The following is a 25,972-nucleotide window of genomic DNA, read 5'->3' as shown; positions in this document are numbered from 1 at the left end:
TCTGTTTCCACGCCAGTTGAGACGGAAAGTCAACATCACTCAGTTTCGTACAAGGTTTCATGCATCTCTGTAGGTCTCTTTTTGAGAAGTCCAACAGACGCCATTCTCAACGGTTTCAGCCTAATGAAGCTGCAACGACTCGATACGACATGCTGTTTAGACATCGAGAATATGCTGCATTACTTTCTTGCCCTCATGCCATATGTCCTTATCCCGGAGACGCAGAAAGATTCCTCCCTGCCGAAAGATTTTTGACAACGCCCTATGGCGCTGACAAATTTCTCTGGTCCAGATCAGAGCTGTACATCCTAGCACTTCTCGGAAGTCGCCATTTATAAACGCCGGCATTGCGTATATTTTACATAGCCACTGCGCGTCAGGGCACCAGCGTAGCACAAGTTAGGATTGGCATCGCATTCTGCGATGTCAGCCCGAGGGCGAAGCTGCTGATATTGTTGTCGTTGTTCGAAAGACGCAAATGTCCGAACAAAGGAAGCCAAATTACGAATAAGTGCGCGCACAAGCGCGCACTTATTCGTAACTCACTACAACTAATTCCCTTCACTACTATCGACAGTGTTCTATGCCACATACGCTGTTTTCTGCATAGAACACGACACAGTTAAGATAGTGGCCATGTTATTCGTTATGCCTGTCCACATAATTTTAATTGCAGTGTGATGAATGTTGATATTTGGAAAAACAGCGCACCTTTAGACACGGACAGAGGCAGATATAACGACGCAGCGCTGTGTCGTTATATCTGCCTCTGTCCGTGTCTAAAGGTGCGCTGTTTTTTGCAAATATGAGCTACCAACTAGCCCGTTTGACCACCCTTGCATGAATGTTGAGCCACATGCCTTGGGACAGCTGCATTCTTGTTGTGAATAAATATAAAGTCATAACCAGAAGTACAGGAGTTCAAGTACAAGTACGATTATCAAATCTGAGAAAACAGAACGGAAGGATGACTGTGTCAGCATACCTCCTCTATAGCTGCCAAAAAAAAAAAAAAAGAGGGATTTGCCTTTTGCGCCGTGGAAAGCAGATGAAGGATGCAGTGGATGGTGACTTTCGATGTAGACAGCTGCTTTCTTTGATTTTCTACGCTGGACATTACAAAGCAACACCTGCACGATCTACGCATAAAGTTGCAAGTTAGCATATGTGCTGTCGGGCCTCTCGTCTTAGCTTGCAAGCGTCCCGGTATTGATCAAGAACGCTGCTATTTTCAGTTTCGACAATGGAATGTTACCCTGGAACGAGTTCTCAACGCAATTAGCACTATAAGAAAAAAAAAAGCTACCGTACGTTTGAGATGTGTTCTCTATACGTTTGCACTGATGATGATTCAAGGCTCGTCTGATCTGGAAAATACACGACCGAGCTAAAGTGACCAACGTAAAAGTCGTGGCCTTTCCGACAGCGCGCCATAAAGTCAGCGGGCCGATGATGCTGTCTTGTTGACGGCATCAGTACCTGTGGTAAAGTTGAACAATGCATGGATAAAATTACTGGATAAGGCGATCAGAAGCTTTGAAGAACCTGTCGGGGTAAGAAGAGAAGTTGGCAGCCCGTTCAGGATGACTATTTGTGGTCACTTATAGTCTCGTTCAAAAGACGTCAGGCCAAAGGATCTGCTGCAGGGCAAGGGTTCAACTGTGTGCTGTGGTGAAGTGAAGCAGGGTGTACCAACTAGCCCCAGCACATCGTCTTGAGCAAACTCAGCAGAAGACCCAATTTCCCAAAAACTTTTGGTCGAAACTATTCTGGTAACTTCAAGTCCAGCTTTCTCCGAGAAAAATTTTGTAAATTAGAAAATTGCAAGACACTGTTACGGAAATATTGAAGGTAATGGTCTATTATTTTGATATCTAGCAAAATCTTTCCTTTAAAGTGTTTCTAGCGATCGCATTGAACACTTAAGACTGCCATAGAAAACCAATGGGGAACGCTTTTGACGATAGAAAAAACGTGCATAGAAAAAACAAAATAAAGACTGCGTTGGGTGACCTGCGGATATATTGATTGTTATAGTGAAATTTTACATTATATGAAAAAAATTGCGTTCATAAACGGTTTCCTGCTCAAAAAATGATTTTGTCCAGAATTACTGGGTATGCTCAGCAACAACATCCCCGAGTAGATTGTCTTTAGGACAAAATAAGTTCTTACTAACTGCCGTAACTAATTTTCAACCTGACCTTGCGCGGCTCTGTTGAAACACTTGAACCTGCGTATACGCGTAAATAAATATATTTATTTGGGCCTTTACGGAATTTTACCGTCCTTTTAGTTATAGTTTTCTCTACACTTGGCTACTCGTTATGCAATAGCATAAGCCCATTATCCGAATCCTGTGTGATCATTTCGATGAATAGGAATTTGAGCATTATTACGTTTTGCTGCATTTTTAACGAATTTATTTCTCTGCTGTTTTTAACCTACTCCTCGCATAAAATCTATTTTCGAGGCCTACCTCAGCGCTGAAAGTAGTACAAATTCTTTAAAGAAACAGTACGTGGTAGAAAATACGATTCATATCCCTATGACGTTCATCTCCAAGCCAGCTACAAAAGTTCTGTCGCTCTTAACATTTGCTGCTTACAAGCGAATGTTTAGCTTGTATTAGTGTTGCGAGGTGTAACACAAGAACAGTCGTTGCCAGAGATGAAACCGCACATGGTCACTCATAGTTCGCGTCAAAATAGAATTCGGCACAGGAAAAGCACGTCGGACCTTCCTTAGTCGTCTTTTACTGAAGAACTGGAGAACATCATATCAGGTTTTGTGTGGTATTTGCTGGCGCTGCACGCAATTAAAGAGTCAACACGAAGTGCGTTCTGTTTTGCATATAGCAAGCAGTATAGCGTACGACTAAGCCTACTTAATGCAGTATATAAGACATGAGAGGTCGATTCGCCTGCCTCTTTCGAACGTTCCAATGCTGGGAATTACTGCAAAATAGAGAGAAGTCATCGTTCAGCAGAATGGAAGTCAAGTCAGTTTATAGGCCCTGCCCGTACTTGCTTCTTCGACTATCACATTGATGTCCACTAGAAAGAGACTAGAGAGTGTTTTTGTAGTTACATCCTAAAATGATAGTATTTCGGGACGCAATTATCTCTTGACGATTCTGTAGAGCTCCACTGTACGCAGCAGTCATAACAACGCGCTTTCTGTTCTGACAGCAAAATTTCAGCGGTCGCAGCGGAGCATCTGGCAACCGTGCAGTACAGCAAAAATTGTGCCGCTAGCAACTATCCTTTATTTTCGCTGCCCCAGCTCAGGTGCTTCAGTATCGATGGCAGATGCCGGGGCTAGCAAAAATGTTTTCCTTCCTTTTTACTATTATTTTTAACAAAACCACTACCACCACCACCAACAACGACAATTTCTGCTGCTGCGAGGAGGAATACAGATGGACATGGTAGGCAAACATCGCAGAATGATGGAAAACCAAGGGCACAACAACACGCTGCAACAGGCGCCAACCCTCAACTGAGCGTTTACTACGGGCGAAAAATTTAACGAGTCAAAAGTAAAGACGTGAAAAATAAATGCCCAAAAACGCGCGACTAAATTCAAGAAAAAAAAAACATCTGTTTTCCTCTCATGAACGTTTAGTAACGAGTCGGCGTCTGCGGTGCATTCCATGTGTTTCTGGCCTGCCGCCGGTTCTCACATGCTTGACTGACAGTCACATCAGGAACTAGGCCAGATGTCAAGCTAGCTTCAAGGAGCAAAGGAAGTTTTGTTATATTTTGGTGCAGGCTCTGCCGTCACTTTCAACTGGGTGGCACAGCTCTTGCGTGCGTGTTTTTGTACTTTGTCAAGTTTTCTTCTTGAGTGGAAACCCAGTTAAAGCATAATAGCCAACAACCTGCAGTACCTGGCTGGCGTCGGGCCAACTTAAGGCTCCTTAGGATAACTGTACGACCAGCACGCCCTAGTGCTTCAAGGTCAGGATCTTTCGAGCGCTTAATCTGTAGATCTTTAACAAAGTGATTTTCGCTCGCTCTCTCTCTGTCAACAATATAAGACAGACGTGTAGAACACTGCATCAGACGAGCAGGGAGGGTTTTCTCTGAAGTAGGTGTGAATAGCACATTACTAATCATTGGTGACTAAACTAGAAGGAAAGTGGTCCGGACTGCCACCTCTCAAATACGACCTCTAAAGTTTCTGGTATAAATGGATCGCGAATAGCAAACTGAGTTTCCCCGTCACATAAAGTCCGCGGTATAGATTCACTGAAAGATGCGGCGCAAAAAAAAAAAAATACAACGTCGAGAAACATAGGCGAGAGTCAACTTTAAAAGGGAAAGAAAGAATGGAATTTGGAAAAGGACGACGTGCGGGCAAAATCAATTTAGAGCAAATCTCACCCAAGCGCGACATCGCGGGTCTCAATATTGAGGCGCTGCGTCGAACGGCAACGCAGGAAGAGAGACGGCGGAGTCCTTTAAAAGGCGAGTGATGACAACAAAGGCGCCACCATCAATCAACAAAAAGGGCATAACGAGAGATAAGAGGACCGAAAAGAAGAGAGTGGGGGGAGAGAGAGAGAAAGAGGGGGGGCGGAAACGAAAACTGCGGCCGGGGAGGTCGCGATATTCCATGACCCAGAGTGCGGACAGAAAGGCACCTCTCGCGTTTTAGAGCGAGATAGCCATCAGGTTAGCTGCCGATGTTTCGGCAGTTCGCTGCGGAGGCTACGGGAGGGGGGGCTGATGGCGGTCCAGAAGAAGCGAAGGAACGAAAAAAAGCAAAACAAAGGAAGCGGTGAGAGGAAATGCGGAGGGTAAGCGCGGAACGGGCGGAGGGGGAAGGGGGGGGGGGGGGGGGGTTGCGATGAAGCTCGTCTCGGAGCTCTTCCCTCGACCCCTCCATTCGGCGTTCGTCGCCGACCCCATCAGGCCTGTCCGGCGCGGCGGAAGGCAGCAGCACGTTCTCCCGAATGAAAGATGAAGTCTGCTGCCGGGGCCGTCGGGCGCCGGCGGTGGAGGACCACTTGGCACCAGCGTGGCGGCGGGCAACGCGATCCGAACGGGGAGCGACGGCGCGGACCAGGACCTGTTGAGTGTCACCGAGGAAGAAGCGTCGCGCCCCCCGTTCGGACGGGAACCGCCGCGAGGGCGAGCGACAGCGCGAGCACCGAGTTGTGTGCCATCCCGCTCCCTGTACACAGGCGGAAGGGCGTAAGAAAGCGCTCTTGCTGAAGAAGTCGCCCGCAAACATTGCTGTCTCAATCCAGTGCGCTGGGCTGCAATTCTGGGACTAAAGCAAAATAATTATCGGCCAGGCATTCATCGAGATACGAGTGTACAACACGGAGATAAAATTTGGCTTCCAAAGGTGGTGACTCATCGGTGCTTGCTTGCTGTTGTCAGGAAGAAGGAAAAGGAAAGTGCACAGGCCTGCCCACTGGCTCAAGCCGAGCCACAATCGCTGCCACGTGCAGAAAGTAGGAGAGTTGAAAGAGAGGAGGGCAAAGAGTGAAAGAAAAGACGCGCGCTATAAGGCCCCTGGCCGATCCCAGAGGCAGTGCAGTATCGGGCCAACCTTAGGCGGAGGTGAAGCAAGCTTCAAGCACTCCGCCACATTTCCAAAAATAAGTTTAATATCTTGGATCCAAATGGGACTCGTGGCAGAATGACCTTCCCTGCGACTTAGCACTAATCTCTGATCCAGCCCATTTCAAGACTGCCATCGAGGAAGCCTTGTCATCGTCATGATTCCCATGTAACATTCATTGTTAACTGCTGTTCTTGCGCCCACCCCTCATGTAATGTCCCGCCAGGGACCCTTGAGGTTCAAATAAATAACAAAATGAGATAGCTGGTGATATCTGCTGGTACATCGAGAGCTGCACCCCTCGGTGCTGGTGCTGCCTCATCGGTCATGAGTCAAAGCTAGTGATTAACTCCTCACCTGCTGGCGTTCTAAGCTGAAAACCGGCAATGCTTATTGGGGATAAATTGCTGGTTATCAGCATTGACATTGCGTGTGGTCGGTTGCAACGGTTGAGGGGCGAAAAGAATAAAAATAAAGGAATCTTTACAGACGACGGTCGAACGCCGTAATGCTGCCGGCTAATCTGGTACTTGTTGTCCTTCAGCTTGAAGAAATCTCGCCACCCCCCACTCCAGCGAACGAAACTTCATCCGAACCACACGTTTCGCCGCGAGGGTTCACAACAACCGAAGCGCATACATGCGCGATCGCAACTTTCACGTGTAGTCCACAGCTGACAATGAAACGACTACACCAACAGCAAGCTTTAATACAAAACACGTGCGCCCAGAGGTGCTGCACAACTGGGAGAGGCAATGAACTGCACCCCGCTCCACCACAGGCCGCTGCCTCCCACCCAAACGACGAGGAGAGCCACCGGGCGCGTAGACGAAGACAGACAAGGGAACGCGCTCGGTTGGAGGGGGGGAGCGCAGCGGGACGCATGCAACTTGAGGATCCCCCGAAGGATCGGCGCGTGGTGCGGCGGCAGCAGACCGGGACAGGCGTCGCCCGCGGGCTGCCGCCACGCTGGCGACGGCACGCGTCGCCTCTCCGTCCACCGCCGTGTCCCCGCCGCCGTCGCCGCCTTGAGTGGAAGACAGGGCGACGACGTGGGGGAGGCGACGGGAGAGGGAGTAATTTGCCTTTAAAAGCCTCCCCTTTCCCTCCCACGCTACGACAGCCTGTTCCCCTCCACCACTCACCCCCCCATTTTTCTGGCAACACTTGGCGGACACCCTTGGCTGCTCCTCGCACCGCCTCAGGTTCACACGGAGTGGGTAAAGAACGCCCGCTGTGGAAGTAGGCAGACAGGGCCGCAGGCATTGAGTGCAGAAGGAGACAACGCCGTCTCAGCGGTCGCAGTGGTTGTGGCAGTTGCTGGCGGCGAGGAAGAAAGTAGGGAAGAAAAGTGCGGGGAGAGACCTTCTACGGGAGCACTTTTAGTTTCTGTGTCTCGTCGATTTTGCTTTCGTCCCTCACCTTCGTCGGTGGGCCCGACGGCTCCGAGCGGCTCTGTTCGCTCCTGAGGCTCTGGAGACATACCCCGCGCTCAGGACGCTTCCCACACGGCTTTCTCCTCTTTTTGTTAATTTTGTTTTTTTTCCCCTCGCACCGGAAGATAACGGTGGGTGGCATGGCCTCCGGGGCTTGGGAATCGGGAACCTCGATGCGAAGGATCTTCATCAGATCGCAGGCACCTAGCATATGCATTTCGCGTGGGACCCCGCCCAAACCACATCTTATTTTCGTCATCCCCCAGCCACATCCTGGAAAGCTTGGCTAAACTCGGCCGAGTTAGATAAACAGCGTGTTTTAGCCTAACAGACGACCCGCCTTCTGGGGTCTTAATCTGACTCCAAAATAAAGTTACCTGACTGAGCGCGTTGTCGCTTCGACGGCGGAGTTCAAGAGACGCCTTCGTCGCGCACCGTGATTGATGCCTCTTATAGGCGCCCGTTGTAGAAAGCCCACTAGACATTTCCATTCAATGGAGAGAACTATTCATCAGTGCTGATACGGAGCCTCCACCTGACGAATTAAAATCAGTATTGGCTCTGTATCTGCTCGTGCGTGAGCAGCCAGCTATTAATGGCGCAGCGAAACTCTGTTCCCTGCCCTTATGTCCCGTCCTATATCATCAACTATTCTACGCGCATCGCAGATGCGTATCTGCCATGCTGCATGTACAGTCGGGGACAAAAGTCCCTAGACCATGTGTTCTGTCAATGAAGCCGATAGCTCTGTTATTAGCCGCCGGTTGACGGCCACATTTGTGGAGGTGAAAGAGCATTTTGACTTTCACCTCCACAACTTCTTTCACCGACTTTTAACTCCAGCGGCTTTGTTTTCGAAACACGTGGTGCAGAGACTTTTGTCCCCCATAACGTAACGCCGAACTTCAGCTGAAGACAATTTCCAAACACCGTTAACAGCAAAGCAAAATGCTGCAAGTGGGTAGAAGCGTGACGTAACAATGGTGTCCCTCTAAGTTAATCGGCATATCACGTTCTCTTTTCGCTCAAAGCAAATTTCTCCAAATTCACATTAAAATTAGACTCTCTTGATTATATTCTACGCAAACGCGCTGCCATAACACCTTCCACCAGCAAAAAAAAACCAACAAAAAACAAGGTGAAAATATGACGGACCCCAATTCTGCACATCATGTTTGCATGATATGCGTCTGCGTTATCTTAAGGTGATCGGTCGCTCACAGCTATATCTCTATATATAGAAGCCATGCTTTAAGACGATATTGTAGATTAAAAATGAAAATTAAGAGGTAGGAGAAAGCCCCCGGATAGTGGACAGGCACAATTTTGGGCGCAATCGATATGATATTTGTGGCCGCTCAGTGGCGCAATGCAATTCTTTGTGAGGATGCAGAGATAATGCGTCCTACAGTCACGACACATGGAGCAACCGCCGGTAGTCACGACACAGTGAGGTACGCAAGGACAGCCTCCATGACCCACGTAAGCGCATGATGGAGGCGATCGATCGCAGATCGAAAGCCGCACTGCAAACCACAGTTTCTGAGAAAGCGGATGGCCTATATGGAGCCTATAGTATGCTCGCAACAAATGGTATTTGGTATATGTGATGTTCAAAGTCCCAAAGTAAGACACGGGCATGTGTAATCTGTTTATGCGTTAGAGGAATGATATTTCATTATGGGGAAGTGGTATATTCATAATTTTTGTTGCAAGGAGATGGGTTGGACATAGTGTTCTTGGATACAAATGGTGCAATCCTCCCTTATTTTCATTTACACGGGCCCAGGGCTGTGCTTTTTAATGTATCTGAAAAACTATACTCCACGTTGTCGCAGGAGTTAGAGGCCTCCGTCTAGATGTTTTCAAAACTTTTTTTTTTTCCCTAGCTCGATGATGGTGGCGATGCACAATACAGATCTATGCTGACTGAACAACAAACAAAGCTGAGGCGGACCTCGCTAGCATCTTTACCACAAAAAAAATGAAATAACAAATTATCTGACTCACAATCGGCACTGACCTACCATGCAACGATGACGGAACGTAATAACGGTCAGCGACTGCGGTTCAACCATCTCCTCAGGACCGAGCGCTGATCCCCGTTCAAGGTCGGCGGTTCGCCTCTGCGCGCATCACATAAATAACGGCCACCTGGCGTGGTCCACGCTGGGAAGGAGAGCGCCCGTTCACAACGAACGCGCACTCGGATATCGTTACGCGTTTTCCATGCGCTCTTTGACTTCTGCGCCAGACCGCGCAGCGATCGCTGCTCACTGTGAATTGCTATGGCTGTCCGGCTGCTGCTGAGCACGAGATCGAACGATCGATGCCGTTTCGATGGCGGAGGCGAAATGCAAAGACGCCCCTGCACGGACGTTTAGATCGGTGAACGTTAAGGAACCACAGGTGGTCTTAATTAATACGCAGATCTCCCCTATACGACGTGATACATAGTCGACGGTGTACAGCTTTGGAGTGTCGTAGTACATTACTCACATTTTTTTCTTCTTTACTGCACACTCACGCTAAGAAGGCGTATGCGGGAACTTTAAGCGATCGTATATAGAGTATGTGAGGCGCGCAAGCACCACAGTAAATACATCGGTGCCATACACATTTGTTGCGTTTTCCCTTCTCCAAAATCTGTGTCGCAGTTCTCCAGCTTGAATAAGAAGGGGTTCGTTCCCACAATGTTCAGAAAGGGGGAGGTAGAAAAGATACAGGAGGCATAAATTTTCAGCTTTTTTTTCTTCCGGAAAGCTCAACAGCCTAAGCCACTGAAGCCACCGCGAGCAGCTACGACGGGAATGTACGTACAAATTTTCACAACCGCAGAATCGGGGCTGAGGTCATGGGCCGAACGTTTTCAGGTACGAGCGGTCAAAAGGCCGAACCTTGTGGACAGCAAACGAATAGATTCAACAGAAACACTCGCGTCCAGTTCGAGTAGATCGGGTGAAGAATCAAGCATCCTTGTTCGGCGGGGTACAACGGAAAAAAAAAAATTTACCAGAAAGTTGATCTCGTCTGCGAGTAATTGAGCACCTTGCGCAATTGAGACACTCCACCGGTCTGCCTTTATATTTTTCTTTACTCAGTTAAGTAAGATCATAATCGTCATAATCAGCCTGACTACACTGACTGGCAGGGAGACTTTAAATAAGATAATGTCTCCCTAAACCGGATATGCTGTTTATGACTTTATCGCCGTTTAGTGCGAGAGCAGTGCGCGGAAATCGCGGCAGACAAGCACCGCACCTGTTGAAACCGAAGGTGGCAGCCTCACCGGGCTAATATTACCCCTTTAGTTCGAGACAAGTGAGGTCCGTTCAATTCGCCTGCACTTCGTGAACTGGTTCTCGCGGTGCTGCACTTCGCCATTCGTTTCAGCGGTGCAATATGGCGCCGTCTGCACGACGCCAATCGTTTCAAAAAAGTGCAGACGTTGTGCAGGTCTAGTTCAGGAAAGTGCAGGAAAACTGTGCACCTCCTCAATGGTCGGTGCCGGAACGGTGCAGCTGCAGCCGCCATGGAAGCAGACGACGGCTTGCGCGACGATGGCTTGCGCTTTGCGATAAACGGCGGATATACTCCAATTATTACACTCGTCGATTATAACAGTGCCTCACACGGGCCCGCCGACTCTCATGGAACGTGAGTGGCCACCCGAGAAGGCGGCGACGGAGGTGGGGACGGCGGCCCTCGCCGGCACCTTGCATCTCTCGACCATCGTGCTCTCGACGGAACCGCCACCGGCGTAAGTTCCTTTTTTACTAATAAAGTTATATTAGTACTCTAAGCCGGTTATGTTAACTAAAAAGTAAACACGTGCATGCAGCGCATGATGCACGTTGTTGCAACAACCCCTTAGCATGCAAGTCGGCGCGCGCACACCTCAGTCGTGTTCAGTTAAAGAACACACGTGCGTTTCGCTTAGCTGCCGCGAGGTTGCATCGAGGCTGAGTCATGGCAACACTTCGCTGCGATGTGCTGTTTGAAGATTCTTCACGCGGTTCGGGATGTTGGCGGCCGTTGATATCTAAGGCCGCCACAGGTAGCCAACGCCGAGGGTTGCACTGCTGTCAATCGACCTCCAAACTTTACCTTGGCTTCTATGTATATATTGTGTTTAAGTGAACTTATCTACTTAGTTTTCTTTTCTTTTAATGAGGAAGAATCCAACTTGGTGTGGATTTTTAAAGCTGGAGACGTCTCTAGGATACTTCCCTTGTTGTTTTCTGCTGTGAGGTTGTCAAAGAAGAATGCTAAACCATGGGTTGAGGGAAGGAAAAAGAGGCGCCTAGGATCCTGGGATGGTTCATTTCGCGTTTATACGGCATAGTCTCAATCATGGATACGTAACCAGGATGACTAAATGGATTGCGTTTTGGGCACATACGATGTTCAAGTCCCCTTCTGCGACAGGAAAGCAAGGGGCAAAGCATGGCTCTAGCTGCTCCGGTAAGGGGGGGGGGGGGGGGGGGGGGAGTGAAGTTCGCCCTCTCACCGGGAGGACATGGACTCGCTTCTCTATGCAGCCGCGTGACGTATATGCCCTGGGCAACCTGAGCTGTCGCCCGTAAGAACGAATAACGAGGGATTAGCGCGGCCTGTTATATACCCGCACCGTGTCTGCGGCGAGGCCGCCGATCGTTCGAGCACGCAAGCAGGCGAGCGTCGGGAATTCATGCTGGCGCAGCCCAGGCTCTCTGTGCAAGAATCTCTCCAGCCAAAAACGAATAAAAAAAAAGTCAAAGAGAAAACAAAATAATGGGCGACACGAGCTGGTAATTTTTACGCCCCTGAAAACAATAAAAAGAAGCAAGGGAGAAATGAAGAATTCGCGGCGTAAACCGGCTGCGCGCTTATGTGCCCGCGTACGTATATATATTCTAAAGGAAAGCCCGCGGTTCAACGTCGTCGGTCGTGATCTGGGAATAATGGAAGAAAGAAAGAAGAAAGAAAGCTTACCTGTTTCGTGTACGTCCTGTAGCGAACGTCGCCCGCCTCTGGGGGAGTCTGCGAGGAAGTTGGGAAGGGAGGAGGGAAAAAGAGTGAGAACAGCTTCGGAGCACTTTCGCGCATGCATTGGCGGAGGAGAGAGGGGGGGGGGGGGGGGGGGGGGGGGGGTGGTCGCACGGCACACCAGGCGAGAAATGGGTGGTCGTAAAAGGGCCCTGTTCGCGCGCCGGGCTTCCACAACAAGCACCTGCGCGGTCTTCCGCCAGGAGAGAGTGTATGTCCAGTAGCTGGGAACAGTAGTCGGCGACGAACACGGCGCTAGCTGCTGACTTCCTCAAGGGTTATATGGAGCGAGATAGGAAGGGGGGGGGGCGATATAGCTGCAGGTGTACAGAGGGCCAAATCAAGCTGCGCAGGCTACGCATGATGGCATAAACACTTTGCTCTCTGTAGAAGACACAAGGACCTAGTTGTACGTCAGACTAAGATGACTGTAAAGATTTAGCCAGGAGTTGAGAAAAAAGAACACAGAAAGGGACAAAGGGGCCAGGGGAGACCGGTGGACGTGTGATGGTTGCAGGGCATGCGATTGAACGAGCGATTGAGCCAGTTTTAGTAGCAGCCCGAGGCCGGCTGGCTCAAAGGAGCGCCGCCATCATCAATGTACAAGAAGCGCCGGGCTTCACGCCGCCGTGATCGGCAAGGCCACCGATCCGGTGTATACATTCTTCAGTGAGTGGCCATGCATGTAAGCGTCACGCCTGGCTGGAGGAACGCGGCGAATGCGACGGCGTGTATACAATGAATGGCGAGGGCAGGACGGCCATGCGTGCTGCGCGGCGGAGCGTCTATCGGGGATGTGCACGAGCTATACGCTAACGTGGCGGCCGGTATCCGCTTCCGATCGTTTTCGCTATAACGAAACGCGGCCATTATGAACGCCGGTATCGTTCGAGCGTACACCTTCAACTTCATTTCATCTCTCTCTCTCTCTCTTTCCACAATGAACGAGCCAGTATAGCAACCCAACTTTTATACACCACATAGCAAGACTATGTTGCCTTGAAACCCGGACGCAGAGAGTAGTGCTCCGTTTCATTAGACGGAAATTATTCGCATAGGGTGATGGTAGTCGTCACACAACTAACCACTAAAGCACAGCTAAGGCCGAGCTTTGTGCTATGAACAGGCACCAGGCCTGTTAACTTGTGCGAAAATGCCAGCTTTTTTTTTTCTTCGCGTACGTCGTTAAAAACCGCCGCATATCCCAGTAATTTTCGGCACACTTCCTAGAATCGTACCGTGTCCATTCCGAATCCGCTCTAGGTTTAGCCGATAACTACTCACGCAGTATACAGATGTTCTGTTACTATAAACGAACAGGGTGGTGTACACTTGTCGATAAAAGACGCCTATGTCTGAATAAACTGGCAAGTACGTATCAACGTTATAAAAACATGGACAGTACGGCAAAGCAAATACATTGTGCCCTCGTGTTGTCATAGTGTACCTGCATACACTGCAGGCATGATTTGCGAATCGATGCCAATATCACCGGGAGACTGACCAGGATGTGTTTTGAATTTCTTTTCTGAGCTGCGCTTTATTGACTCACTCCTGGCTTTCACCAAGGACTCTGACCTCTTGCCCATTTTATAACATCCCCCCCCCCCCCCCCCCCAACAATCTCTCTTCCCCATTCCTTTTAGGCCTAAGAACCGCCCAAGCAAATAAACTTGCTGGAGGTGTCGGAAAGTAAGAATGTTAGGATTGCATGCCCGACGAGCAGCCACCCTCAGTGGTGCCCTGGAATAAGGGCACCAACCCTGCCAGACAGAAGATATCACCATCAGGAAGATGGAAGAACTCTGTTGGACCGCTGAATGACCTCGTAATTAGAGCAAACAAAGTTTATTCTACCATATCCTAAGGATTGCATAAGTTCTGGATTTTATAAAAGCAATCGCGCTATACAGTTGCGACGGGCGCACAGACAAGACAAGACAAAATGGGCGCGCTTTGTTCGTCTTGCCTCTGTCTCCGTCGGAGCTGTAGCCCGATTATTAGTACAATACCCTTCTTCTGACCATGCAGGCCAAGTGAAGGCCTTGTTAAGGATTAGGGTGGATTCGGGTGGAAGCGCTCGTACCATGCGCTTGGGCGGCCTCATGAGCGGCCGGTTGGCGCCGTTCATCTTGGAGTAGAGGCCGCACGCGTTGCACAGGTAGTGGCCCGTGCAGTCGCGGCGCCACAGCGGGGTGGAGATGGCGCCGCAGTTCACGCACTCCTTGCTCTCGTTGCTGTAGAACTCCTGCAGCCGCTCTGCGAACAGCGGTGAACACAGGTCACAACAAAGCTCTCTCCCAGAAAGGTCATCATGACCTATACACAACAGTGCATGCGTTGCGCTCGCTTTCAACTTAAGCCTACTCATTATTTTTTCCCTTTTTTTTCCCTCTCATGTCTCCCTCACTCGGCGTGTCAATGAAACGCGAGCATTGCGAGCGCATGAATGCAGGAACGCAAGTACGATGGCAGGCATTTAATCAAAGAAATCCACATACAGACATGGGCAGAAACGCGGCAAAGTAGGCGAAAGCAAGGCAATTTACGAGAAAAAAGGAGGGGATATGACAGAGGTAAAAGTACAACGGAAGTTGCAGTATCCGAGCCGTGATTCACGGAAAACAATCAACGATCAATCACAGCGCAACGCTGACGCGGTGCGAAAAACGGCAAGAGGAAGTGTAAAATGAAAAAAAAAGCATGATCAAAAGCTGCTCATGTTTTCACCTCGTAAAGCGGAGGAGCAACAGCAACATAACGAACGTACGAATAAAGAACAGCATCTCTATACATAATCCTGAGTGCATGAGTTTTTGCGCATGTTAGTATACTTATGCCTGTTCCCATATTCTGCTTGTGCCCACAAGATCTGCTATGTTTTTGTTGTTGTTTTTTTGCGCTGTAAGCCACATGCACAAGAAAAAAAATATATGCTGAACCCGAAGTCTTGAGTTCGAAACCCGCTGTTTTGACCGCACTCCTCTACATATTTCGCTAACAAGTTAAGAACTTCTGACTTTCAACGAAATATTTTATTCGTTAATGCACACGGGGTGTGTGTTATAAGCGCGCAAAAATGAGACAGGTGGACACATGTTCCAAAAAAGGTTAAAATTTCGCTAACAAGTTAGGAACGTCTGACTTTCAATGAAATATTTTATTCGTTAATTCACACGGGAGTGTGTGTTAGAAGCGCGCAAAAAAGAGACAGGTGGACGCATGTTCCAAAAAAGGTGAAATTAGAAGAACGATGTAGAGAGCCTCGTTATAGGCATCAAACAGTATAAATTATTCACCACGAAATGCCCCATGACGAATGACTGAAACAACTGTTAACCTTGTATATGTGTTATATATATTCCTCGATGTAATGCCCCATATCCGGGGTCTTTGAGGTAATAAATAAATAAATAAATAAATAAATAAATAAATAAATAAATCAACTAATAAGCTATAACAATCTGCTCGACGATAAGATGTTACCAAACAGCGAATGTGGCAGTCCATTCGTAACACGATGTATCGAAGTAGGCGCAGCAGCTTGTCACTGGATACGCCTTGTCTGAGCAATTCGTCAACAAGCTCCGTTTTCTAACAAATGACTCAAACACTGTTCGCTTTCTGCTGTCCACTCGTTTCTCGAGTTGGCAAGGAACAACTCACCAAATGAACAAGCTAGCCAATCAGGCATCAGTTATATACCTTTCATATATAACGAGCTATATATATATATATATATATATATATATATATATATATATATATATATATATATATATATATATGTTGCCATAGGTAGTATAAGAGGGCTCTCGCACAGTTTGCGCCCTCGCCGTTAGATGACGCTCTACGTCACACTCGCGGTATAACAGGTCGTGCTACGTCCACCGCTATGGTCGAGGGTGGCGCTGGTGAACACTCTCAAGGTTCGCTTACACGCAGTAAACATAAATACCCACGAAAGCAGCAGATTGGACAGCCGTCGCCGTTGCTCAGTTGGTAAGAGCACCGGACGCGATATTCGGGGGTCGTGGGTTCGGATCCCACCGGCGGCATGGTTGTTTTTTCTGCTGCTTTATAAGTAATTTTCTTTAAACCGATTGATTGGCACTACAAATAAAAAAAAAGATTAAAAACATTCCCCTATGCCCCTTGGTTTCCGTGACTGTTGGCTTCCTTAATATATATATATATATATATATATATATATATATATATATATATATATATATATATATATATATACACATATATACTGTATATATAGCTTATAATAAATATTATAAATGTATATATAAACTCTTCAAAACCAACCAGACAGGCAAATCTGTCGAAATGTTTAGTTTTCAATATATATATATATATATATATATATATATATATATATATATATATATATATATATATATATACCAGACAGGCAAATCTGTCGAAATGTTTAGTTTTCAATATATATATATATATATATATATATATATATATATATATATATATATATATATATATATATATATATATATATATATATATATATATATATATATATATATATATATATATATATATATATATATATTGAAAGCTAAACATTTCGACAGATTTGCCTGTCTAGTTTTCAATATATATATATATATATATATATATATATATATATATATATATATATATATATATATATATATATATATATATATATATATATATATATATATTGAAAACTAAACATTTCGACAGATTTGCCTGTCTGGTTGGTTTTGAAGAGTTATAATAAACTTATATATACATTTATAATATTTATTATAAGCTATATATACAGTGTGTTGCGTTGCTGGTTTTCTGAAAGTCTGGAAAATGTTTCGTATGTGAACTGCAAAGCAGTATTGTGGGCCGTATACCAAGAACAGCTGCACAAATCTGACGACCCGACGCACAGTTTCGGCCTTTCGGTTCGTCATCTTGTATTCTCTGCCTGTAAAGCCGAATGCCAGTATTTGTATATACAGTGCCTCAACACTGAGTTTAAGTAGCTTTCTAAGCCACGCCTTCCTTGCACTTTTTATGCGTCCTTATACGTCTACAAGAATAAAGCCACACCTTATACCTGCTGCAACCACTGCGGGCTTAGTGAACGAAACGCACTTAGATGCAGATAAGCCGGCACAGGAGAGAGGAGGCAAAAATGTACGCGGCGCAATGGCCTGCGGCGATTATTAGCCCCAAATGTGCTCGTTTACTTGACACAAACGGGCGAATGCAGGCATGTCTCCTTCGGAATTTTCTAATTGAGCACAAGTCCTGCACACCCTCTATGCGCAAAAGAAGAAAAAAAACAGATAAATGCGGTGCCTGCTTGGTTTACTTCATATGTGCGCGTGTCTCCTTGAAATCGACAAACACTCGAGGGGTCGCCGAATTGCGACAAACCTCCGGTGTTTTTGCCTTGCGTGCATAAATTTCCCTTAATTGGCTGGCCTTCGGCTGTCAGCCCGCAGGTATGCGTGCTTTAAAGGCCTTGCGTGGTCCACTTTACACCTGAAACACGCAGGCTCGTGTCACGCTATACAGTGGTTGCGCCGTTCTGGTCTGGGAACTATATCGCAAAGAAGCCGTCAGGATTAATGAGGCCGAAAACTCAAAGTGATAGGTGACCGGGCAAGGCCGGACATAGGACTGAAAGAAGGCACATACAAAACACGCCTTAGCGCACGTGTGCCCTGCAAACGTCCTGTAAATGCCGCGAAGGCTCAGTGGAGGTTAACCATGCACTATAGGCCGCTGGTTCGAATCCCGGCCGCATGTCAATGGAGAAGAAATAAAAAAGAAAAGCGCCCGTATAAACTGACATAACAGTGTGCGTTATACACAACGCCAAGAAGCCGAAATTAGTTCGGAGCCTCCTGGTAATTCGCGTCTCACAACCAACGGAATTGTGTTTAAGCTCGTAAAAGCCTATTAACGCATTAACGTACAACTATATTTTTTTCTTTCTCAGTCTCCGGTATTCAGGGCTGTGTCCTCCGCAAAAATGTTAAACCATTCAACAAAACAAGCTGTGCTGAATGCGCCTCTGAATAAAATAAAAAAGAACCGAAACACGGTAAAACTTTCGCCTCAGACTTATCTGCTTGCGTAAACGTCGTTCTGTGCAGGCTGCATGCGCAGGAATGCGGAATCAAGCTGACGGCGCAACGCAACCGAGACGTGTCGGCTGCAGGTGCCAGGCGTTGTCATTTCCCTTGCTCGCGCAAATATATAAGGCTTATGCGCCCACTTGCCGCCTCGACGCGTCGGAAATTTGCACCGTCCCGTCTCTCTCTGACGTCATTTCACCGGTAAATATTGTGGGCGCCAGGCTGGCTTAGCCTCCACCTGAACAGCAGTAAAATCTTCACAGAGAATTAATGTTGCCAAGGCTTGTGCGCTATGGAATAGAATCCTAACACGAGCACGATTCAGTACAGGCAAGTTTAGAGGTGTTTCCTGCATCTTGACGATCCCAGCATTGAATTACCGCCTTCCCCCATAACACTCGTTAGACAAGAGGCGCTATATATTACACCGGGCACAGTACTGAAGCAATAAGGGCCCATAGAAGACACACTACACATGGGCTGCCAGGATGCCCTTCCCACTGCAGCTGTGCGAGTTGCATATCCAACGCACTCATCATGTATGTGTGTTCCCGCACGACGCCACTAATATCCAACCCAGACCTCACACCATGCCTTCTACAAAACGTTCACTCTACCCCTTGAAGACGCCTGGATGGCTCCTCCAACAAATCATTTCCAGCTTAATTCCCCAGTCCACATCCGTGACCTGCGGGACGAGGAGGGACAAATGCACTGCTGAGGCGCCGGATTGGACATTTTAAATAACCTCCTTCCCTTGCATCATTTCCATTAAAAAAAACAAATACCATGCGTTCGCGTATAGGAGTAGACTTTTTTTGCTTGTCGAAAATGGAGCAGTAAATTTCCTCGCATGGCAGTGACGGCTTTGCCTGTGAGAGAGCTGTCACACTGACATGATTCGCTACAATTACCGTTGACGAGGAAACTTGAGAACAATTTGCCAAGCATAGATGAGGTGAAGAATAGAGGCGCAAAACTATCTTCCGAAATAGAGGCCCCGATCACGAGTGTTACGCTGGTTACTCAAGCGAACCAAGTGTGAGATTTACAAGAACAAAAGCAAAAAACTTTTGAACACAACCAGCCTAATGTTCCAAGGTAAACAGAAAATACCAGCCACAGCACGCCGAAGACTGAGAGTAAACATGCACAGAATAATGGTGACTGTGAAGTCCCGTAATGGAAATCGTTTCTAACGCTGCTCTGTGGGCCACATCGCGTCATGCTCGCTTGGGAAATTTGGCGCAATAGCGAGGAGAATAAGAGAGCAATCACTGCAGAAGTCCTCCGTGCACCCAAGCGGCCGGATTAAGAAATGAAATACGGCATGTAATGGTGCACCAATCCACCCCTAATACATGTCAGGTAATGGAATCGAATCTCGGCACACTGGAAAAAACCAAGTGCTTCTTTATCTGTACATAAGAGCCACGTTTACACAGTGCTAAAACGCGCGGAGTAGTTCGTCACTTGGTCACTGACCAAAGTGTCATTCTTCCACAAGGCCGCGCTGGATAGGACGTGTGTAAGAAATGGTTGTACCGGTCACTGACACGTCACAGGAACGGGTTGACGTCGTTACGAGTTCCCTGTACGCAACCCTTGCACGGTGCCTTTGAGAAGCCACTTGATTGACATCTTGGGTTCCACATACCGTTGATCTCACTTGTGAACAAACGTCCACTGGTTTCTTTGGCTTTGTTCAGAGATCGCTACCGGCACTAGTTACAAAGATTCACCCTAACCACGACGGTGTAGGTACCATCAAAAGCTACACTAGCCACAAGACGTACAATGTGCTGTTCAACGTTAACAGCTATGCCGACGTGGGGAACAAAGACCTCAACAGCGTGTGCGTGTCAAGTTCGCTAGCAACTCTATACACGCACATAAGCTCTTCAACGTCCGTCCCTCATTCAACGCTGGCTGGAAGAGTCCGCCAGCAACTTCTCTGCCATCATCAGGCAGACGTTGCGAGTTTCAGTTCGAGCCATGGTGAAATTATATGCGCGATGGGTGCTCGCTGGTCGGGGCCGGCTATTAAGCGCGTCCTCTCCCATCGCCGGAGTTGCCTGAATTATTCACGACGCGAGACAGACTGGCGCGGAGGAAGCGTTTCCGGGTGCATCCCCCCCCCTGGCTGTGTTCACGAAGCCCCCGCTTCTGCACTGTTGGCAGCTAGGCTCGCACTTTCAAGTTCACGGCTGCGCGCCCCCGCCGTGGCCGTCGGGGCTCCGCCCGCTTTCATCATCCGTATACACTGCTTGAGAGGTGCGCGGGAGCGCCAGCTCCGAACACGGAGCGGATGCCTGCCCGCGCAGCGGAAGGCAGAAACCACGCACACAACACAGGCACGCTTTTCGAAAAATGCTCCGGAAAAATACAGTCAGACGCTCCGTTCGCGACAGCATTTCTAAGCCTAAAAGACGTCGTCTTATGTCTTACTTGGCAGAGTCAAAAGAAACGATCACCATCAACAACCATGCTGGCTCCACTGCAGAACAAAACCATAACTTATCAATCTCCACTTCGATCTGGCCTGGGCTGGTTGAGCATGGTTTTGCTTTGTAAAATTCCGCGCTTATTCGCTGAAGTGAATAAAAGATATTATTATTATTATTATTATTATTATTATTATTATTATTATTATTATTATTATTATTATTATTATTATTATTATTATTATTATTATTTGGGGTGGTGAGTGGGGGGACTGCCTATGAATCCGCTTTTGATCATGTTCCCACCTTACTGTCTGTCATTCCCGGTTATGTGTTCGACCCTCCATAACGCGCTTTTTAACCCTAGCTGACCATCAGTCATCAGTTGTGTCAAATAAATCTTCCTTTTAACGTCAACGCACTGCTTTTGATCTTGAAGCTGCTAGTCATGGTCGAAAGATAAGGATGTTCAAATCAAGACATGCCAATTCGCGCAGGGTAAGTCATTCGGGTTGCAACACACAAAATTTTTTCTGCAGTGCCTAATCGTCCACGATGAGGAGGAACAATTACTATTGCGACAATCTGAACGGACCAGAACCTCTCACCGAATCGTCGGCACGCTATGCACGACACGCCTTCACTTCAGCTGCCAATGTGCGCCCATGACGGAAACATCGTTTGATCTGTACAACCGCAATCACGCTTAAAACACGGACGCGCTTTACTCGACTTTTGCTTCTCCAAAAGTGGTATATAGACAATCTATAGACTTCTTATAGGCTCTATTGCCTTCCTGCAGATATTTCCTTCTGTCTATTCGCAGTCTATAGACTGTCTATAGACAAAAGTCTACTAAAATTGCATGGCCATGAATCTATACATTGTCTATAAACTGTCTATAGGATTTGTATAGCCTATAGACTATTCTATAGGATTTGTCTATGAACAGACTTTATAATTTATCTAAAAAAGTCTATAGACGGTCTATAGACAGTCTAATGAAATGTTTGTGAGAGATCCGTCGCTTATGCCTTGTATATGCTTACCAGTTAAGTTTTCCTAAAAAAAATTGCGTTTTTTACAGCGTTGCATCGTGTTTATAAAGTGGCTGGAAGAACGCCATAAGACCACGCAATTGTTTCTATATACTGCATCTACTTAACACAAAGGGTTGCTAATCGAGCGTCCTGATTCGAGTTTCTCGACCTGCGCAACTACTCCATACACCAGGACAAGGCCTAGCAGCAAGCAGGGTGCCCTGGACCCGAAAGGTGGTGTACCTCTGAGAACAGCGCCGAAATGAAATCGCCGTCTCACCAAACTCCTCTCTTCCTGTCCCCTCACCTCTTTCATTTCATTTCTCCATTCTGCCTGCTATCGTTTATTTCCGCTGCTCCAGCTCAGGTGCTTCAGTATCGATGGCAGATGCCGGGGCTAGCAAAAATATTTTCTTTCCTTTTTACTATTATTTTTAATAAAACCACTACCACCACCACCACCACCACCAAACGGATGTCTGGGCGAAGGATGGCGTGGTACTGCCCAGCAAAATGACTTTCAGTTGATTTCGGACAGAGAACTTGTCACACGTATACTATCCACGATGAGTCCCACGGTGCACAGTACATTGGACACGCAAGCGCCTCTCTGCAGAGTGAGCTCGTACGCTCAGCGATGCAACCGTACTTTGACCCCAAAGTTACACTGTAAAAGAAGCCGCTTTACAGAACGATTAGTCCAAAGAAAGGGCCACAAAACTGTTGTTGAACAGTATCCGCGCCCAGCACATATTTCAGTGCCATCACTCCGCTGTGTACTCGAATGATGCACGAAAAGAACCCAGAAACAGGACACAAGCGAAAACACACAGGAGTAGGGAGCAGATCGCATAACGTGTGCAGTGAATGAAGAATATCGCTGGTCCTTAGAAGGAACCCTTTTAATATCCATTTTCTATCAATTATTTTTTGCCTTTCTCGCTGTCATTTGCCGAGGGCACGTATTGAACTGGTCAGCCCGGTGCAGGATCGCACGCCCTTCTCATCTGTTAGGACCAGATGGTCCCGAATTGAACACTGTAACACGGCACCTCGAACATCGGAGCTATATACTAAAACATGCGCTTTTCACCGGTAGACGGGGAAAAAAAATATTTTTAGAAAAAGCATCTCATGATCGATCACTGGAATTTGTCACAGGATTCTCGAAGCATAGCAGAGGAGTGATACGTGCAATACCGAGAAAGTCACTGGTTTCGCTTTCGCGCGGGGGTAGCGAGACACGTAGGCATACACACAACTTCCGCTCCATGGAGGGACGCTCTGAGTTCCCTTCGGGTCGCCAGCGGCGGGCGCCCGCCATGGGAACCTGTTCCCCGAACCGATTTGGGTCATTCAAGCATGCTGCATGCATAATGCGCGCGCACACCTCCTTCCCCCCATCGGTCTTCCACCGTGCACGGGCTCCCGGTCACAACAGCGCCGTCAGACAGGCGCCGCGCGCGTCAGAAGGCGTCGACGCGGCGGCGCGACGGCGAAAGTGAGCCTTAAATCACCCCTGCCCCTTCCCCCTACCCCCCCCCCCCCCCCAACCCGTCTTCCCTTCCCTCTTCCCTTTTCCTTTTCTGTTTTGTTTCACGAGCGCACCGCTCCGCGATCCCCCACGCCCCCGCCACCAACCACACCGAGCGCATAGCACCTTCCCATTGAGTTCGAAATACTTTAACGTTCCTTTCTGTTTCCGCTTTTTTGTGTTTTGTTTCCGCTCTCCTTTTTTCTTAGCTAGTGTTGGGATGTAGAAGGTGGATGCTCCGTTGTGAATAAAACCCTGTTTGTCTGCGCCAGCTAGACTTGTCTATAGGCGGTTTTGCCTCGCAGTGGTTCCTTGTGAGTTTTACGCGCGCGCCATTCTTTTCCATTTCCATTTCCATCTTATTTTTTTTTTTTTGCCCACACCCGCTACCTATGTTCTTGCTGTCAATTTATTTACCTCCGTTCGTATACACATACAACACAACCGGCCGAACGGAGCCGCCGGGAGCCGGTGAGGAAAAAAAGTCCATGTTTATGGGCGACACGTGTTTTTGCGCCGCAGCTGACAGCGCGAAAAGCGAGGCGAGTATACGAGTGCCAGGCTTGAGCTAAAATTCGGACAAAGTGCTTCCGGCCTAAAAGGGTTGGTCGTGCAGATCGAATCTGGCCACGCCCGCATAGTGTTGTGCTCACGCGAGTGAATACGGGAAACGGCGTACAGCGGACGACAAGAATAACATCAAGTTTGGAAATCTGAAGACCGTTACAGCTCCGTCGGACCGGAAGGAGCTGTTTTTATACACCACGTCTAGCAACGGCCTGTGTAATGGAGGTTGCGTCTGGGACAGTCTGACTCTCCTGTATACGAGCACGTATAATAGACCTCCGACTCCCTTCTTCACTGTTGCCAGCCAGTATGAAGCCACTGACATAGTGTTTCTCAAAAAATTGGATGAAACACTTAAGCTCCGGCTTAACGGTATGACGCGATAGCGTAATGGGTTAGTTCTCATATATGCAGAAGGTTGTTCTCTACTTTACATTCATAGATACCCGGGAGTTCTTGTACCCCTACTGGCGCAGTGGTGCAACAGTTAAGTGATACGCCACAGCCCTGTCATGACAGGTGCTCTCGCGGGGACCTTGTGCGACCCAGGCTGCTCTTCCCGAGCGACCAATCATTCATTTATATGCCACCTGCCACTGTGGGCAGTTTGCCCACTGTCCGGTGGGCAGGTTGTGATGAATGACGCCGCAAGTTCAAGTGACCTAGGTGACCCACCTGCCTTCTCTCTGGGGACCGCCTTCCAGAGCCATGATCGCAATTTTTCGCTCACAACGCCGACACCAGATTTTCTGGAGAACGGGGCCTTTAACACTATCGCGTTAAAATTACCTCGGACAAAAACACGCGTCACCATCTAGACGAATTTCTTCAACAGCTCTTCATTCACCGCTGAAATGCCGGGAACCACACGCTTTGCATTTGGCTTGGCGAGTGTGATATGCTGAAAACGTGGATGCTGCAGAATTGTAGCTTCGCCGCGATTATCTCCACTATGCGCAGGCTAATATTTTAATATTGTATTTTTCAAACCTCTCATAAATTTAACGCTGCAGAACGTTTGGAATTAAGCCTCTATAGAAATTAGGAAAGCGTTTCTTGGAGGCGTCCCTCGAGATAAGTCTAATTGTTACGAATGAATACAAGTTTCGTACCAAACTCTAACCAAGCCAAATACGAAGTGGCCTCTTCCCGGCATGCCTGCGCCTATAAGCTTGCCCGCAGTCACCTCACAGCGTATCATTCACTCGCAGCGTCGTCCGGCGTCAGCACGAGTACTACGAAACACATAAGCGCGTTCGAAATGGCGTCTTCAGACCCAGGTGCGGAGAGATTATGGATGTTTGAAGGCTTATCTCCTGCCCGCAGCTAATCTTCCAATTCATGATGGGTGAACAGGGCAACAAAGGCGAGACAAAGACAAGCGCTTGATTTGTCTTTGTCCCGCCTTTGTTGCGCTGTTCACCCACCATGAATGCTTACCAACTCACCCAAATTTTAGCTTTACTCTTCCAATTCAGCCGGCGACACGAAGCTATAGCGCGAGAAAAACGTGGTCAGCATCTGCGCCTCTGCCCTCGCAGAAGCGGACGGTATACCTGCGGTGGGCACAGCAGCGCAGATTAATCCGGAGGCCACCGTTCATGTGCGGTTTTTCAGCGTTTCCCAGCAGTCCCCACTTGCGAGGAATTACCGGCGCCGATCTCTCTGCGTCTCCGTGCGTCGCCTCCATCTAAGCGCAGGAATTTCGCAGGAGGCGAAGTCGGTACAGCCGAGACGCTGACGTGACGCCGGAGAAACGCTGCTTTGTGGTTTGGCCTTAAATACCCGTAGTGTATGAACGGCCACAACGTCCCTTTTCTTCATCTGAGTGATTTTGAGAAAATCCGTGGCCATTTCTGAGAGTATTTTGGTGACCGCTTCCGACTATACCCTTTGCCGTTGACATGTTCGGACTATACGGAGCATCATATCCTGTAGTGCTTCTGGTGTTCCAGTAAGCGATGCGCGTTTCATGCGTGATATGAGCTAAAGAAAACCAAAAAAGGAATTAACTGTAATTTTGCCAGGGCATGTGCAAAAACACATTGCCACGACATTAAGAAACGTATGCTTCCCCCCCCCCCCAAAAAAAAAAAATATATTGGCATGACATTTAGAAAAGTGCGTCCTCCCCGCTCCATGAGAACACACTGCCCGCATATTTAGAAAAATGTGCCCTCCCCCCTAAAAAACATACATTGCCATAACATGT

General features: G+C 47.8%; 1 protein-coding gene and 1 pseudogene across 6 annotated transcripts in view; both read right to left on the bottom strand.

Moving 5' to 3' along the window:
• Positions 1-25,972, bottom strand: part of LOC144098739 (uncharacterized) — a 104,346-nt gene that overhangs the window by 30,521 nt on the left and 47,853 nt on the right. For all 6 annotated transcript variants that reach the window (XM_077631579.1, XM_077631581.1, XM_077631580.1 and 3 more), the window contains exons 3-4: positions 14,128-14,300; positions 11,988-12,035 (exon numbers count right to left, since the gene is read on the bottom strand). In XM_077631579.1, coding sequence (XP_077487705.1) covers positions 11,988-12,035; positions 14,128-14,300 — 221 coding nt within the window. The remainder of the gene's footprint in view (positions 1-11,987; positions 12,036-14,127; positions 14,301-25,972) is intronic.
• On the bottom strand, positions 5,530-5,627 carry LOC144099673 (U2 spliceosomal RNA; annotated as a pseudogene).

This window comes from Amblyomma americanum, chromosome 7, assembly GCF_052857255.1.
Source record: "Amblyomma americanum isolate KBUSLIRL-KWMA chromosome 7, ASM5285725v1, whole genome shotgun sequence".
In the NCBI taxonomy this organism is placed as follows: domain Eukaryota; kingdom Metazoa; phylum Arthropoda; class Arachnida; order Ixodida; family Ixodidae; genus Amblyomma; species Amblyomma americanum.
This window is presented reverse-complemented; position numbering and strand designations above follow the sequence as displayed.